The following is an 18,248-nucleotide window of genomic DNA, read 5'->3' as shown; positions in this document are numbered from 1 at the left end:
ATTTATTTTTAATTTATGTGCCAATCAAATAGGTTCACATAGATTGAGAATAAATAAATACTCGATTTGTTTTTTTTTAAAAAAAAAAGAGGTACTCTAGTTGTAGTTATATGAGAATATGATTTTGAGAAAATAGATTTAGTTTATTTTATTGATTTGATTTTGCTACTAGTGGTTTTTAAAACACATGACTAATATATTAAAGAATTTGAAAGACTTTCTTTATGAGTAAAAATTAAAATGCTTTATATTAGAGTGAACATACTTTAGAAAAGTTCGTTTTGAAATTAGAAAAAATTTGCTAGTACTAATAAAATTGGGATTCTATACGGAGCAAAAAGAGGAGCAATTAATTATTCATCACCTAACATTGCTTCTCGCAACTTGTTTTTTGGGTTCACTTTTTAGATCAACTTATTAATTTTAGGTTCAAAAATAGGTCATATCATATTTGATACTCCCTCCATTTTAGAATAAGTGAATTATTGGGGTATTTATTGATGTTTCAAAATAAGTGAATCGTTGAATTTTTTTTCAAATTTACCCTTATGATTTGACAACCAATTAATTTTTGAAAAGGTATTACCATGGTCATCTTTTTCTTTTTTTTTTTGGGTAAAAATGAAAAGTTATGTTAAATTTATGTCTTTAATGTTTTTTCCTTAATCTGTGTGTCAAAATCCAACAATTCATTTATTATGAAACGGAGCGAGTAACATAATGGACAAAGCAAATGTATTGCCAGCCTTGATATATAACGTCAGACAAATATTGGTTTGCAATTATTTTTATCATTGACCCAGCATAGGCTCTTGGTTATGAATTTGTGTATAAAGAAGGATAGGAAGAAAAAGGGTGAGGAGTGCAGACTTAAAATTAAGTGGGGCGGCTTGACGCCAGTAAATGCGTGGGAGATAGGGAAGAAGTTGGCGGGAATGGGGGTGTGGGGGTGTAGGGGGAACGTGGATAGTATGTGGGATAGGGTGGCTAGGTGCATCAGGGAGAATGCTAGTGAGGTGTTGGGTGTTTCTAGGGGCCGGGCCGGGCATCATCGGAAGGATTGGTGGTGGAGTGAAGAGGTTAAGAAGAAAGTGGAGACCAAGAAAGGGGTGTATGCTAAGTTGGTTGAGAGTAAGGACGAAGAAGAGAAGCGGGTAAACAGGAAAGAGTACAAGTTAGCTAGGAAGGAGACTAAGTTAGCAGTTACGGCGGCTAAGACGACAACATTTAAAAGCTTGTATGCGGGGTTATAGGAGAAAAGAGGGGGGAAAAGGTTGTTTAGACTCGCTAAGGCTAGGGAGAGGAAGGGTCGTGACCTCGATCAGGTGAAGTGCATTAAGGGGGAGGACGGTACAGTGTTGGTGGAGGACGGCCACATTAAGAATAGATGGCAGTAGTATTTTCATAGGCTCTTAAATGACGAAGAGGATAGAACTATTGTGTTAGGGGAGCTGGAGCACTCAGAAGAGTGTCGGGATTTTAGCTATTGTAGATGCGTTAAGGTAGAGGAGGTTAGAGAGGCTGTTCGCAAGATGCGAAGGGGTAGGGCGACGGGGCCTGATGAGATGCCTGTGGATTTTTGGAAGTTTTCTGGCGAGGCTGGTTTAAAGTGGTTGACTGGATTGTTTAACGAAATTTTCAAGACGGCGAAAATGCCCGAGGCTTGGAGGTGGAGTATTATGATCCCTTTTTATAAGAACAAGGGTGACATTTAGGGTTGCACTAACTATAGGGGTATTAAGTTATTGAGTCACTCTAAGAAGATTTGGGAGAGAGTGGCCGAGGTGAGGCTGAGACGGATAGTGTCTATTTCGGAGAGCCAGTTTGGATTTATGCCCGGCCGCTCGATGACGGAGGCAATTCACCTGGTGCGGAGGCTGGTGGAACAGTATAGGGAAAGAAAGAACGACCTGCACATGGTGTTTATCGACTTGAAGAAGGCATACGACAAAATCCCTAGGGAGGTGCTTTGGAGATGCTTAGAGGTGAGTGGAGTTCCGGTGGCATATATCAGAGCAATTAAGGACATGTATGATGGAGCTAAAACCCAGGTGAGGACGGCGGGAGGAGACTCAGAGCATTTCACTCTCTTGACAGGAGGGATCTACTCTTAGACCCTTTTTGTTTGCTTTGGTGATGGATTTATTGACGCGGCGTATTCAAGGAGAGGTGCCTTGGTGTATGCTTTTTGCAGATGATGTAGTTTTGATTGATAAGACACGGGGATGTGTGAATGATAAATTAGAGGTGTGGAGACAAACTCTTGAGTCTAAAAGGTTCAGGTTGAGTAGAAGCAAGACAGAATATTTAGAATGCAAATTTAATGACGTGAGGCGGGAGAATGAGGTGGTAGTGAAGTTGGAATCACAGGTGGTATGTAAGAGGGATAGTTTCAAGTATCTCGGTTCCGTCATTCAGGGTAGTGGTGAGATTGACGAGGATGTCTTGCACCGTATTGGGGTGGGATGAATGAAGTGGAAGCTCGCTTCGGGGGTTTTGTGTAATAAGAAGGTGCCGCCCAAGCTTAAAGGCAAATTCTACAAGGTGGTAATCCGTCCAGTCATGTTGTATGAAGCGGAGTGTTGGCCAGTTAAGAACTCCCACATTCAAAAAATGAAGGTGACGGAAATGCGGATGTTGCGTTGGATGTGTGAGCTGACTAGGGGGATAGAGTTCGGAATGAGACTATCAGGGAGAAGGTTGGTGTGACTCCAGTGGAGAATAAGATGCGGAAAGTCCGATTGAGATGGTTCGGACACGTGATGAGGAGGGGCATGGATGCTCCGATTCGTAGGTGTGAGAGGCTAGCTTTGGATGGTTTTAGGCGGGGTAGGGATAGACCGAAGAAGTACTGGGGAGAGGTGATTAGGCGGGACATGGAGCAGTTACAGCTCACTGAGGACATGACCCTAGATAGGAAGATCTGGAGGACGCGAATTAGGGCAGTAGGCTAGGGTCAGTTTGGGTCGCTAGTGTAGGGCATTACTTGGTGGGTATTATTCTTGTTATGATACCTTGTTTCATGCTTTATTACGAATCTGTTTACTTTTCTCTGTTTACTATTACTTGTGGGTGTCGTATTTATGTTATATCATCTTGTTCCATGCTTTACTATGAATTTGTTTATTATTCTGTGTCTCTAGTCGGGGGTCTATCGGAAACAATCTTTCTACTTCTTTAGAGGTAGAGGTATGGACTGCATACATATCACCCTCCCGGACCTCACTACGTGGGAATATGACTCACCCTCAGCTTATTTTTATAGAGGTCGTACTATTCTGTTCAAAGTGTAAACGAATTAAATTATGCTCGTTTATTGATTTGACATAACAAGTTAAATTCCATCAAATTATTATTGTATCAAAATGCAAGGTAACCGAGATTGGAAAATATGTTTATTAGGAAGAAATTAAACAACCTATCAAGATTTTATTGTTTTAAAAAACAATAGGGCTAGGCAGACTTGGAAGTATTGAATGCAGTATTGTTTTCCATCCATAATGGTGAGATTGAGGATGTAGGTAGGTGGCTGATCCCAATTGCGATGTGGTGACATTGGAAACTAGCCAACATCTTTTTGTAAAAAAGTATGAAGCAGATTTTGCTGGTTATAAAAAGTAAACACTAGAAGAAACACAAAAAAGAGGTGATAGCAGCAGCCTGTCTGTCAAGCTAGGAACTGGAAAACGTTTCAACAAAGAAGAGGATGTACTTACACAGATAAAGAAAGAAAGAAATTGTACATAGGATAGAAGTTTGCTAAACTCTTCAAAACAAGCCTATAGTAGTAGAGTGTTTATCAAGAGACTTGTGTGTATATAGAATGACATCTGTATGTCCTTGTTGAGAGGGAGAGTGCTCTTTAGGTGTATTGATTGGATTGTTAATGGTACATTTACATGGTTACCAAAAAAATAAAAAATAAAAAATAATAGGAGGGTAATTTGATAATGTTGAACTTGTTGAAAATTTTTAATTTGTGGCAGACATTACTTATATAAGACCCCCCCTATTTTTTTAACACATGGATTGTGGACCCACTTGTCAATGTAAACTAATACAACTTTGAGCAATAAATTTAAAGTGAATTGTGGGACCCACGTGAATTCTCCCACTCAATTTTCTTCTTCTCTCCTGGCTGCTCTTCCAATATTTTTTTTTCTTATTTTCTTCTTTCATCAACGTTAGTATATGCAGACTATAATTCTTTAATTTATTTTATAGTTTCACATTTCAGTGTTTAATTCCTTCGTAATTAGATTAAAATTAAATTGAACAAAAAGTAAATTAATGAAATAAATTGATACATTTTTAGTTTTATTTTATTTAATATTAATATTTTATAGAATAATAATATTTGAGTTCACTAATTTTGTAGTTACTTGTATGAAATAGGAAACCTTTCAATTTTTATAAATTATTTTAAAATATTTTACTTAATGTTTCATCAGAATTTTATTACTTCAATTTTATTCTCATGGACTAATAAGTTTACGCTTAAAATATATATAATTATGAGATTTTTGCTTAGATATCTTTATATATATATTTTTATAAAATCTACTCACCTAATTAAAGTTAATATTTCTTATGACATTAGTCATAATTCAAAATAATTATAGCCATCATAATTAAAAAAAAAACAAAAAGACAATTCATGATTACAAGTTAGCTACTAATGAAGTTTCATTTCTAATGGCATGAGAAAAGGAGATAAATATCCTTACAAAAAAATTAAAGAAATAAATTAAAATATTTTTTTTGATTTGATTTAGATAATTAAAATTGACTAAATTGATCTGATTTTGATTTTTGATTTTAAACAAAATCAATCCAAATCAAAGTACAAATAATTCCACTTAACTTTTTCTAAAAAAATTAATTCTACTTAAACTCATATACCGATAACAAAAAGATAGATCAAAAATACGGAAAAAAAAACCTCCAAATAATTAGGTTTCTTAACCAAAAGTTCAAAAGCATTCTCCGAATTTAAACTTTTGAATTCAAAAATATTCTAAATTATATCGCAAAAATGATATATAAACACATTCTATAAAATTTCTCTAAAATGCATAAAATAAAATAGAAAAACAAAGTACTTTACATTTATTGAGTTGATTTAACTTTATCTGCTCTAATTTGATTCATTTATTTTAATCCGTTCTAATTTAATTCAACTCGCACATTTGGCAGACGCAGCCAGACACACCCCTCAATTTGTTCCTTTTGGTGCTCTAAGGTTGGGGCACCCATAATTTGTTCTTTTTTTTTGGACAATTTTATACTAGTATCCACTTGGTCTTTAGACTTATGTTCGATGTGCATGTGTTGGCTTTATTGTTTGCTGCACGTTTTAACAAGGCTGTGGCACAAGCATGGCATATACGATCACTCCAGCAGAGCCATAGGATCACTGCTGAAGTTGATGTTCACTGCCAGAAAAGCAAGCCATCAAGTTTCAAGCGCTTGACGCAACAAGCAACGCTCCCACCAGAAAAACGGTCACCAAAACTGGCATCACCGACTTATGCCGCACAGGGATTCATTGTTATCATAAAACACTGCAAGTTGAGTATGATGACTCTTAAGAAGTTCCAGTGCATATATTGAATGCAAAACCAACAAAGGAAGCAAAGTAACTAGAACCATTCTGTTCAGTTTAGCAAGTTAATTATAGCAGTCTACCGAAAGCATCATATAATGCAGCAAGTAGTACTAACTAGATCCTAATTCTCTCCAGCAATAAGATCCATCACAACACGTTTGATGCTGCCATTATTCTTCTTGAGCAACTTCTGGTTCATCTCTTTGTCGTGGAAACCCTGCAGTGACAAAAATATACAATGGTCAAAAGCTAGAACAAGAAGCTCGATCAACACGCAAAAAGGAAGGTAGAAATTTCAATGCTAACTGCATTATTGTTTTAATGACCCACGAAGTTAACCTACCATCTCCTCCAGCTCTCCAAGGATAGGATCCCACGCAGAAACACCACAAAGATCACCTACTGCTTGTTCCAAGTCATACTCATTCATTCTCAAGACCTCTTTGTTTAAGTTTACCTGTTTGAAACCCATTTCCTCCAGTTCCTTGAGAAGGCTCGTCTCGATATCATTATTTTCTCCGACATCCGGTGAAGATGCCTGCAGCTCTGCAACAGAAGTAACTGCTGGTGCTGCCTCAGATAAATCAATGGGATGTGAAACAGATGAACCAGCTGCAGAAGGAGAAATGCACGCCATTGACTCCAGCTCCTTGATTCTGTTTCCATCGGCAACCGGCTCAAAAAATTCCATGGTAGGGTTTGCAATTTTAGGGACAGGAACAATATCCTCTTTTGTCCTTTCAGCAACCAGATTAATAATCTCACAACCAGGTATATCATTGCAGGCCGGAGGAAAATTCAAGTCCAGGTCCTGAGGGAACTCCTTTTTCGGCGGGTTCTTTGAAAGATCAACCTGCAAAAACGAGTAGCAAATATCAAATCGGTATAGAAAGCTACCACTTATTATCTACAAACAGTGTTGCATGTGAAGAATCCTGACCTGGATAAGCACCCACACACGCTGCCCAAACTTCTCACCTGAAGGCAAGGCCATCCTCCAGTAAGAGATGTACCTACCGGGAAGCTCAGGAGCAGTAAAATCAACTGCCACATCAAGATCATGGTCAACAGCCAAGCCACCCGAAGTGATCTGCAGATCAAGGAACAATGCATCATCACATCTTTCCAGATAAATAAATTTAAGAACTGTTGACGGGGCTGGAGGCGTGGATGTTCACCAAAAATAAAAGTAACAAGTGTATAAACTGACCTGTAATTCAACAGAGAAAGCATCACTTAATCTATCTCCCCCAATCCAAACAAGACGTGTTCCTTGGGGCCAGACAATATTACCATTGTTCCTCATTCTCCAGACCTTGGTAAATGGAGTCAATGGAGCCATGATAGTACCATCAAGTACATTGACATCCTGTGTGAAGAGGCTGTCCAGCTTAGACGATCTCACCCCACTGCCTCGATGGATGTCACGCTACATACAGAAAAGAGTTGACAGATTTGATCAAACACAGAGAATACTTCAGGAAAAATGAAAGAAAAAGGTAACTCCTTATACAGGATCATGTAACACCTCGAAAGCTACAGGATGATGGTAAGTAAAAGGCCGATCCATTCTGATGTAATCAACATCATTGCCCATTTGCGCAAAGCATATGCTGCAGAGATCATAGTCCTCCTTTCTGCATGATCATAGGTGGATTGAGTCTTTAACATTGACAAGTCAAATACTACATATACAAAAGATTCACATTTCTTACACTTTAGATTTGAACCTAATGCCAGTTATTGGATGAATTCCACAACCATCACAGCGAACACCTCTATGGAAAATAGAGGCTGACCTATCACTGTGATTATGATTCGTTTTACCTGGGATCTGGAAAGGGGAGTATCGAGGTTGGATAGTGTTTTTAAACACAGGCACCCCAGTAATGGAATATGAACTTGGAGATCTAAACTCATTAGAAAGCATCCCAGATAAACCAACCGCACTAACAGGCTCAGCACCTGGGTGATTCTCACTTGATTGTTTATTAGCTCTCTTCTCTGCGCCAGCGGTTGAGGCACTGGAATATGAAAAACCAAGAGCCTTCCCAACAAGATGGCAATCACCAAATTTATTACCCTCTTCCTTCTTACCGCCTACCAGATATGACTGAGGCTTAGGACTTCTGGATAATGATTCACACTGAATACCATTTTGATATGGTTGGGAGGACTTCAATTTTGAGGAATCTGATCCAGTATGATTTTTGGGTTCTCCTGCAGTTTTAAAGGTCAGCTCCTCCGCATTCTCAGCTTGAGGTGACTCTCCACTTCTAACGTTACCCGTACTGACTCCAGATACTGGACAAGCCTGCTTTAAGAATGATAAGCCGGTCACCGAGAGAGCTTTGGAAAGCTCAGCAATTTCTCGGGCAGCAGCTGATGAGGCTTTAGACGCCATGTCTGCAGAGTGCTTTAAGATTTTACTGCTTTTTGACTCTGGCAAAAACTTGAGAAGATCCGACACACTAGACTTTATGTTCGGAAATGTAGGCTGGATCAGTGGGGATCTGAAGGAAGTAGACTTTCCACTAGATGTACGTGGAGACCTACTAAGTTTTTCAGTGTTCAATCTCACAGATATTCGCAGGGGATCCAGGTCCTGCCTCGTAATATCCAGCAGATCTTCATCATCAACAAGTGTTACAACATCACCATCCTCATCAATGTATGTCAGTGTAAGTTCACTGTCAGGAGGAAAGTTGAAAAGCTGAAAGATCTTGTCTTTTAATCCATCTATGTTAAGACCAAGTTTATCATCAGCAACACGGGCATTGAATCGTCTAAGTGTCTCTCCATACTTGACCTACACATATACAGGGCCAGCAGAAAACACGTTAGTATTGACTAAAAACCATCCACCAGAAGATACATAAATTAGTCCGGACATATATCCATGGTTATAAGAAAATTAACCAAAAAGACAAACAGAAACCTCTGCCATCTCTCCTCAACAGATACTCAAGAGTAAAAGAGCTTATGTTACCATGGAAACAGAAACTGCATATTGACAACATAGCACAGCAGATAACACGACGAACACCCCCAAGGCATACAAGGATCATAGGGAAGTTAAGAATATCCGGCAAGGAAACACATCATAGCAATTAATAACAATCAAATAATCAACTCGGAAATCTTAGTAGTTCAATTGGTTGGTTGGTTGGCCACCTGAACTTTCACCTTCTTGGTGAAGGTTCGATTACCCCCTACCTTGTAATTCTCTCCCCCATTTCCCCAGCCGCTACCCCAAAACTATGTTCCAATCGGCTCACAAATCCCTTACTCCTAGTCTTTTTTTCAGAAAAAAAAATAATAATTGGAACATGAAAACATACATGAACTTCAAATAGAAGGTCAAAAGGGCTGCCCGAACTACAAGGGTTTATTTTATGCAGTCTTACCATGCATTTCGACAAGAGGATGTTTGAAGCATCTACAGTTCAAATTAGACAACACTGCAACCTCTGCTATTGTACATCTTGCAGTAACGGGAATATCTTTTACAGCATAAAATATTGCTTGATTTAATAAGTAAAAAACAACCCAGATGACACACAAATAGAAACCCCTCCACCCCTACCCCCCAAGAACACCCAAATTCTTACATGAATGAAGAGTAACAACGGAAATCTCAATAGCTCAGTTGATTGACTACCTAAACTTTCATTTCATAGAGAGACGATACGACTCCTCACTTTGTAATTCCCTTCCCCATTTTAAAAAAATAAAGCAACAAAACTAGATACACGATCGGTGCTTTAACAAATTATTTCACAATTCGATCATATCTCAGAAAACGTAAGCTATTAAACCCCTCAAACCACAATATTATTCAACACTCTCAAAAGCAGAAATAAAACATGTAAAATCCAATTAAACAAAACCAAAACAACAATAACACATAAACCCCTGAATCCCCCAAAAAAGGGTCCGAAGAGCGTAGAATGTATGCAGTCGGTACCACTACCTCAAAGGTACGGAGACTGTTTCCGATAGACCCTCGACTCGAACAAAACCAAAAATAACCGAAAATAATTGAAAATGTGACAAGATCAAACCTTGATCACAATAGAAGACTCCATGGGTTAAGCCGCTTAACAGTATTGATAGGATTACGATATAAATTAGCGAAGAATTAAAACCCAAACCCTAACCCTAGAATTTAACGAGAGGAATTTGAAGAGATTGGAGCGATTTTTTTATGTGAAAAGAGAACAAGAGGAAGAGACTCCTTATGCATAAGGGGGTCTATTTGGTTGCCATGTATATCGCATTATTTCTGTACTTTGGTGTATATATATTTATTGGGTTCTATTTTTGAGTTTTATTTTACTAATAATCTTTTCTTGGTTCCACGGAATACTACGGGCCTAAGGAAACCAAAAGGTCATTGAGATTTAAGGGTGTGTTTGGTAGGAAAGAAATTTATTTTGAAAAATGTTAAATGGCCATAATTTTTTTTACCTAAAATTGGTCACAATTGTGAAAAGACTTACATAGCCTTGTGAGTCTTTTCTCAAATAAATTCCCACTCAAGGTAAAAATGTTAAAAGATTACCTAGTTTATAGTGTGAACCTAATTTTTTTCTATTGTGATCAAATTATGTCCAAACGGATTTTTCCATTTGTTTTCTAGTGTTTGGTAAGTAGTAAAAGATAAAGCTGAATTTAAGAGAGGTGAATGCGGAGGTAGAGAGGCCAAAAAAATTAAGGAGGAGAAATAAGCAAATACTCTAGCTTTCGCAAATATTATTTTGTTAGATTATACTGAGTATGTTATTATTGACACATATAGTGCGACAAAACGCCATGAGAGTTTGGGGATGACGAAGGTGGAATGGTCAAGTACTCACGTGGTCGAGGTTGTGGACATTTGGTGTCTAGCTAAGAGACTATGGACAACCGAAGTCACATATAAAACTTATTTTCGTTATTTTTATCGAAAAGTCATGTTTTTCCTATATTTACTATAAAAAATTAGCTTTAGAATATTTTAACTCATTAAATATTTAAAAAAAAACAAAGAATGTTCTCCCCATCAAACAAACCATAAGAGCCAGGATTTCAAAAGTTATACTGTATATATTTTCACTGCTTGATTAACGTGAATTCTGACGATTATTGTTTCTAATTTCCTTCTATAGAAAAACATTTTGTAGCTTAATGATCGTCTAAATCGTGATTTGAAATTAAACTGATTTCAAATTTAATATTTTGTTTGGATTTATAATTTGAACTTGGTAGATTGTATTTTTTAGCAAATATGAATATTTCATATTTATAAGAACTATCAAATTTTTTGTCTCTCTACAATCTTATCAAATAAATAAATTATAGTTTATAAATAAGGTATCAAAAAATCTTACAAATAATAGTAATAATTAATTATTCTTTAATAGATAGTTCGTTTGCCTAAGTAGCTTTTCCCCAAAAATATTTTTCTTTTCGAAAATATGTTTGAGAAATATAAAAGCACTTAGAGAAGCTTGATCAAATACTAATTGCGGCTCAAAAACATTTCTTAAAATTTATTAGCTAAACCTAATTGTGTCTCACTAAGAATATCTTTTTTAAAGCATTTTAAAAAATTATACACAATAGAAGGATCTGATATAGATTTTTTCTTTTCAATAATTAATAGAGTTTCTTTTTTCATCCTATCTCGTTCACCGATATTGATCATTGATACTGTACAAGCTATTTTCTTTCCTTTATGTCGGCTCATGTTCTAAGTGAGTCACACAGTACATGCTCCACGGCATTATCAAATAAACTGATTTCAGAAATTTGATCAAATAACTACAAGCTCGTAAATTTTAAAGGTGAATACTGTAAAAATTATTTTCTTTTCTTTATGTCGGCTCATGTTCTAAGTGAGTCACACATACACCTTAGCATATGTCCCTCGCCGTTATCAAAATAAACTTATTTCGAAAACTTAATCAAACGACTACAAGTTCTCAAAATTTAAAAGTTGTTTATATTTTTCATTTAAAATCACAAAATTTTAAATCTTTTTTTATTTGTTTTGCTGTAATAATAAAAAAGCAAAAGAGAACTTGAGAAGGGTAAAAAAAAAGAGTGCACCATTTTATTGACAAAGTGCCTGCATAAAATTTTAGCCTTGATTGCCAACAACATTCACTAGAAAAGTATTAATAAAAGAGAAAAGGAAAAGGAAAAAAAGAGATACAAATTTACAACTCTGCAATACTTGTTCATAAAGCCCATAAAATGAAGGAACTAGGAAGAATAATACTCCATGCCTGCAGTCCACCAGGACCAAAAGAGAAAGCAATGGTGATACTCTCTCGGTCTCATTTCATACGATGATAAGAGAAAAAAAAATAAATAAAGTTTATAATATAAACATGTCATAGTCTCAGAGATATTTTTGTGGAGAAAATAACACAAATGATCCCTTATATTTTGAAGTAAGTTCAAAATGGCATCACAGTATATTTTCAAACTGTTTTGATGTTTTAAATTTGTTGGAAGTGAGTATTCAGTGTCTTCATCAAATAGTTACAAATATGTGATTGTTAGAATTAACATCAACTATGACAAGAAGAAAAGATTTTGACATGAAATCCTTCCTATTTAATACAATGCAATTTTCGCAATCTAAACTTTTTTTTTTAAATCGATTTTTAGTGTATGATAAAAGTCTTTTGAGCTGCAATTTAATTCTCTACTATGTTTCTAAATTTATCGTAAAGTAAAGGTATTAGGTAAAATTAAACAGAGATTATATAGGTGTGATTAACAATATAATGCCATAGAAGTGAAGCCTAGAACGATAGCAGTACCAGCGAAAGCAAATAATCCCCTCTCCTTAAACACAATGTTAGCAGCATACATTGCCACCTCTGATGTGATCTTCTTGCCATCCTTCACTACACCCCTGCGGCGTTTTCCCGCAAATACTAGCAGTACGAGCACTGTAATCCACGTGATTACAGTGGTTCGTACTGCTAGTACAATTAGCACTGCTCCCACAAGAAGGGCAGCGCCAACGACAAGAAATGGAACTATTGAAGAAAGGATGATGATAATGAATGCTGAAAAGGAAATTACGAAGATCAAAAATAGCAAATGTTTGTTGGATTTGACATTCATCATCTTTGATGAAAAGATTTTAAGGATGTTTTGACTTTATGAGATAGGACTTAGGAGGAGGAGATTGATTTTGAAGAAGGAACAGCGAAGGTGTATATGGTTGTTTTTGTTTAAATTTAATCATGAAGGAGGAGGTTTCCTAGGAAAAATCAAATCAATTCTTGATAGGAGTAGAATTTGGTGTATGTTGAGATAGGGAAGTGAAAGGCATGTGGCTGCACATGCCAGGGTTGGCAAATTAGTATTTGTTTTTCACTATTTACCATTCATGTTATCTATCTTCACAGTAACTCCTCAGTCTCAAATTAAACTATTCCTCCAAAATTAATTTAACTATTTTTTTTAATTAAATTATACTAGATTGGCTTAATGTTATCTATCTACACAGTAATTCTTCAGTCTCAAATTAAACGATTCCTCCAAAATTAATTTAACTAATTTTTTAAATTAAATTATACTAGATTGGCTTAATTAACCATTTTTCCTTATTTTAGAGCAATTGTTAGTAGGAAGGGTCGTCTTGAACTATTTGGATAGTTTGAGAGTGGAGACTTGAAGGGTAATTTTGAACCAAAAACATATAGATGCGAATATTTTTGAGTCAAAAATATAATGAAGGATAACTTTGACTTATATCAAATGGTTTAGAGGTGTATTTTCTCCTCTCTTTTTTTCCAGAAAAGAACCAAACAAGAGAAGGAAGAAGCATAGCATTGGAGCTACATATATCCTCCATAGGGGAACACTAACACTTGAATTGCGGTGAAACAAAATTTCTTTTGTCATTTTGTCATAATAGTTTTACCAAGGTTCATATGGATCGTACCAAACAGCCAGTCGACCAATTCATTAGTATACTCGCTGTGGACTACTTAGACTTGTTCGTTTATTTGGTAGTAACATCATATTATAATCATAAAACTATCATATTTAAGGTCATAATAAATGTGTTTATCAATCAGGTTACGCCAACGAATTAATATTCAGACAAAGTTGTCCCACCAAAACCAATAGCTCGTGAACCTTTTTTTTTGTCACTTGACATCTTGGCTTCTTTCTCATTCTGCATCCTGATTCCCGTTGTACAAACATTGTGTCTGGTGCCTTAGCCCATTTTGTAGTTGTTCTGGTCTATACATTACCCCTAATATACTCTAGAACGTCTTTTTGTTTTTGTTTTTCATTTGATATTTGCTATTTGTATTGAAGTGAGACCAATTTAGATTTGCATCCCAAAATCCTCATTCAGATATAAAATACTTTTTAACAGAAACAACTTCATACACATCTCTGTTGGGGTAGCTAAATCTACAATTCTATGTATTATGGGACTATACAGTATTACGGCAAATTGACTATTATCATCCGATTTCGTTTTTGTTCAGATTGAGTTAATATTAATATGCTCCCCATTTAGTCGTTCAATGATGTTATAAAGATGCATTTGTTAGGGGGTCAAAGTATTATACCGTCAAAGGAATAATTCATACAAGTCGACCGTAGAGTTTTTCAATAAATAGGACCCTGCACAATATGAAAGGAAAAGGCGTTAGATAGATGTTAAATGAATTAATTACGAGATGATGACAACAACAGCATATTCACAAAGTGAATTCTAGAAAATAAGTGTACACCTAGTAAAGAAACGAATAATAATAGATATTAATATACCAAATAGTACTATGAAACAAGACTATCAGTGAACATAAGAATAAAATGGAATAATGAATGAAACAGAGAATAAACAAACCAAACAAATCAAAAATTTTGAAAGAGGGCATCAAGGTGTGGACTAGCATCATCGATGAAAGGTGACATTTAATTGGAATGCACAAAAGTTAGGCATAGACACACGTTTATCGAAGGAGGAAAAATGAGGAGCAATTCAAGAACGTCGGGCCAAAATTTAGGAGGCCAGAACAAACAAAACGTATAGTGACAGAACCCTAACGTCGTAAATGTCCAGGCATGGTGGCAAATTCAGAATCCACAGAATTAATTTCATCTCGAATCTTAAATCCACCTCACAATTGAATGAACAATAATCTCAAACAATATGCAACATAAATTCACGCACTAAAAACAATTGATCTGTCCTTTTGTTAATCTATATAAACTTTAAGCGATAAAAATTTTCTTTTTTTCTGGCCCTTTTTACGTGGGGCGGAGGTTGTTTCCTCTATGTACACTGAACTCCGATGCATTAAAACACCTCTCTGTTTTTCTTTTACTGTCAATGCTGAGGATTAACGTAATACAGAGGCCTAAAGCTTCAATCATGTCCACAATAACGATAGTAAAGCTCCTCGACACCTTCCCGTCTCCCAACCAGATAACCCACAGCTGGTGAGGACAATCTACGTAGCTCTGCATACGACGGAGGAAAATTGAAGCAGCCGATTTTTCCAGGCTCCAATTTTGATGTCGGAAAATCGAAGGTAGACATTGGCGAAGACGGAAGAGAGTCCTTCTTTGGCAAACTGATTGGAGACAATAAGGCTCTAATCTTCATCTCTTTATTCGTCAATGCTGATACTCGATCGTACTCTTCAATCACATTGGCCAGATCCTCGTCACGGGTAATCGATACCAAAACATCCAAATCCTCACTCGGCAGCTTACACCTCAAACGCATAGACGATCCACACAATTCTACGAGCTTTACCATCAACTCTGCATCAGTCAATTTTTAATCAGTTTCTTTGCAATTTAACCCTACTTTTTTTAAAATAAAACTGAATATAATCGAAGTGATAGCAAGGAGATGAATGTATAAACATACCTGAATAAGAAATAGACCGATCAACGGAGAGGACTCTAGTAAAACCTCCGATGTAACGGAGCGTGCCGTCAGAGCGACGAGGGAGGATTCTACCACCGTAACTATAGAGGAATTTGACGATTTGCTGTGTCGAGTTAACAGAGTTCCTACTCCGATTCATGCTCCAAACTCAGTATGAAAATAAATAACCGAAAACGAAAACTCTTCGCAGAACGAAGAAGGAAAGAAGCTTATAGTAACGGGAAACGAAAATTCTGAAGCTTCTAGAGAAAGAGAAGATGCTGAGATTACGGGCGCTTTAAATATGCCAAATAGCGAATGGGGATTGTGTATATATAGGGTCGAGGACAAGTTGAAGAATGACCGAGGGTATTTTGGGGATTTTATATGGTGGGGTCCATATAAGATGTGACGAGTGGGGTGAGTTGATGAGGTGTTAGGCTCAACACGTAACACTTGTTGGGAAAAAAAAAGGGATGCATCAAATAGAATATACCTTGCATATTATTTGGCACTTAAAAAATTAATTAGTTCATTAAATTAATTTTATTAATGGTGTTATCAAAATTTTAAATTTAATGAACGCTATTTTATATATTAATATTCAAAGTAATGTTAAAAGATAATAAAATTTCCTTATTTTACTAAAATAAAAATAAATTATGTGAAGTGAAAGGTAGAGATCAGTTAAAACAAAACAAAAGGAGTATGTATGTGACTTTATTATTGTTGAACTATTTAAGTGTTTTATTATCTTTTGAATCAAATTGTGATGTCGCACTGAGTTTTTTGTTAAACCTACTGCTTCTATTAAGATGTGTCGTCACAGAATCAAGTGCACTTTTACATTAATTTTTTTATCGATGAAATTACATCACTTTTGGATTATATGAAATAATTTTCGATATTTTGCACAAATTTTCTCTATTCATTTGATATAGAACTTGCAATTTGTTCTTGTTCATGTAAATGAACCAAAAATTGGATTAAACTTGCCGAAGAAAACTACACTAGGATCCTCGCATAGTTTAGGGGAGTAAAAATCAAATGAAAATTTAAAGTTAAAAAAAAAAAACTCATATAATTTAAATACATAATTGATGATTTCACCATAATTTCTAGTACAACTTAAGGAGGCACAAATCAACAATTAAAATGCACATATTGGCTTTATTTTTGCTAAAAACAAATCAAATACACAACTGTTTGCTTTAATTTTGGACTTTGGTCAATGAAACCCCTAGTCAATATAGTGAAGCCAAAGGATGCTTCACAAATTTGGAAGTGTACTACTCAAGACTATTTCTTTAGCTTGTTGATAGGCACTTCATATATTGCTATTTACTAATTCTATTATATAATATTAGATGACTTTTTCCATGAATATTTGACTTTGAACAGGACCAATAAATACATCATTGAAATGGTTCTATGTAGGGGTGTACAAATCGAATCATTAAATTAAATCGAACTGATGAATCAAATCAAACTGAGGAAAAAATCGACTTATGATTTGGTTTGATTGGTTTGGTGTTGGCAAAAAAAAACTGATTATTCTTGATTTGGTTTGGTATTAGAAAAAATAAAATCAAACCGAACCGACGTAATACATATATAATTTTAATTTTTTATACGTAAAAAAATATTATTTATAATCTACTTTCTAATTACATTTATTATTATAGTATTTTTTCATTAATAACAAATTAATACAAAACCCAATATTTATATCTATATTTATATCTATAATCTGTATCTATATCTATAATCTATATCTATAATATATTAAAAGTGTGAAGGGCCTTAGAAATGTTGTTTGAACTTTTTGTCCTTCATTAAAAATTTTCGCTTTAGACAAAATCGTATTTTCACTATTTTTTTTTCTAATTTTTAAAAGTGAATAATTAATTAATATATATTTATGGTAAAACCTTTTCTTATTAGAAGTGGTCAGAATTAATGACAACTAATATTTTTTTCATTAGTTTAAGATAAAAGCCTTAGAATAAGAAAATTTTAATAAGTATTAAATTTTAAAAAATTTTAAATACATAATAAGAAATGTCTTTTTATTATTTTATCAAATTCTTATTTAACTATTTTTACTAAAAAAAACACGTCCCACCTCAAAAAGAAAAAAAAATAAGTAGTGTCAGATTGTAGTTAGCATACGACCTAATTTCTTTTTTTTAAGTATGGTTTTGATTTAATTAGGAGTCCTTAATTTTTTTTCCTTTTAAGTTTTGTTTGTCTTGATTTTCTATAATAATTAGTTTTTTTATGAAAAAAGTTTCTCAAATTAGATTAGATTTCTTCCATGTTTCATCAACTCTTTCTTAAAAGAAAAAAAATTGTACATCTATGTATTGAGCATTCTTTTTTTCCAACAACTAATAGAATAACATTCACAATTTAATTGTTAAAGAGCATGTTCAAGAGAAGATTAGTTTTATGTTCTTTAATATTAGTTTTTAATTTGTAGGTCAATAATATTAAATATTATGCATCTTTTGTTAACGTTTTTTTATCGTATAATTTATTGTAATTTCAATTGTTGGCTTTCGCATGATGTGCAAGTAAAGAAAAATTATGTGAGTGTGTGGTTGAGACTTCGTGCCGATTACGAGAGGATTTAAAGGTGTGTGTTTTTTAAAAAAGAATTATTTCTCATTCATATTAGCACGATTTATGTTGTTAAGGCGTTGATTAGAAGTACACGTTCTGCTCTTTGAT

At 34.9% G+C, this 18,248-nt stretch overlaps 3 protein-coding genes across 4 annotated transcripts; all 3 read right to left on the bottom strand.

Annotated features, from left to right (window-relative positions):
* Window positions 1-5,578: 5,578 nt before the first annotated feature.
* On the bottom strand, window positions 5,579-10,241 carry LOC107875890 (protein JOKA2). 2 transcript variants are annotated; one of them, XM_016722769.2, is made up of 7 exons: window positions 9,673-10,241; window positions 7,324-8,417; window positions 7,137-7,245; window positions 6,819-7,037; window positions 6,549-6,698; window positions 5,952-6,461; window positions 5,579-5,825 (listed from the first exon to the last, which is right to left on the bottom strand). In XM_016722769.2, exons 1-7 carry the CDS (start codon window positions 9,694-9,696, stop codon window positions 5,730-5,732), a joined length of 2,202 nt encoding a protein of 733 aa, XP_016578255.2. In that variant the 5' UTR covers window positions 9,697-10,241; the 3' UTR covers window positions 5,579-5,729. The 2 variants fall into 2 exon arrangements, with proteins under 2 accessions (XP_016578255.2, XP_016578254.2); XM_016722768.2 differs by having other exon boundaries at window positions 7,122-7,245; window positions 9,673-9,981.
* Window positions 10,242-12,376: 2,135 nt separating this feature from the next.
* Window positions 12,377-13,802, bottom strand: LOC124899612. The gene is made up of 2 exons (XM_047414555.1): window positions 13,757-13,802; window positions 12,377-12,675 (listed from the first exon to the last, which is right to left on the bottom strand). Exons 1-2 carry the CDS (start codon window positions 13,800-13,802, stop codon window positions 12,377-12,379), a joined length of 345 nt encoding a protein of 114 aa, XP_047270511.1.
* A 1,008-nt stretch (window positions 13,803-14,810) lies between these two features.
* On the bottom strand, window positions 14,811-15,829 carry LOC107874722. Its single transcript, XM_016721472.2, has 2 exons — window positions 15,516-15,829; window positions 14,811-15,406 (listed from the first exon to the last, which is right to left on the bottom strand). The coding sequence occupies exons 1-2, from the start codon at window positions 15,673-15,675 to the stop codon at window positions 15,006-15,008; spliced, it is 561 nt and encodes a 186-aa protein (XP_016576958.2). The 5' UTR covers window positions 15,676-15,829; the 3' UTR covers window positions 14,811-15,005.
* Between the last annotated feature and the right edge of the window lie 2,419 nt (window positions 15,830-18,248).

Source organism: Capsicum annuum, chromosome 6 (assembly GCF_002878395.1).
Source record: "Capsicum annuum cultivar UCD-10X-F1 chromosome 6, UCD10Xv1.1, whole genome shotgun sequence".
In the NCBI taxonomy this organism is placed as follows: domain Eukaryota; kingdom Viridiplantae; phylum Streptophyta; class Magnoliopsida; order Solanales; family Solanaceae; genus Capsicum; species Capsicum annuum.
Note: the sequence above shows the minus strand (reverse complement) of the source record. Positions and strands in the feature narration are given on the sequence as shown.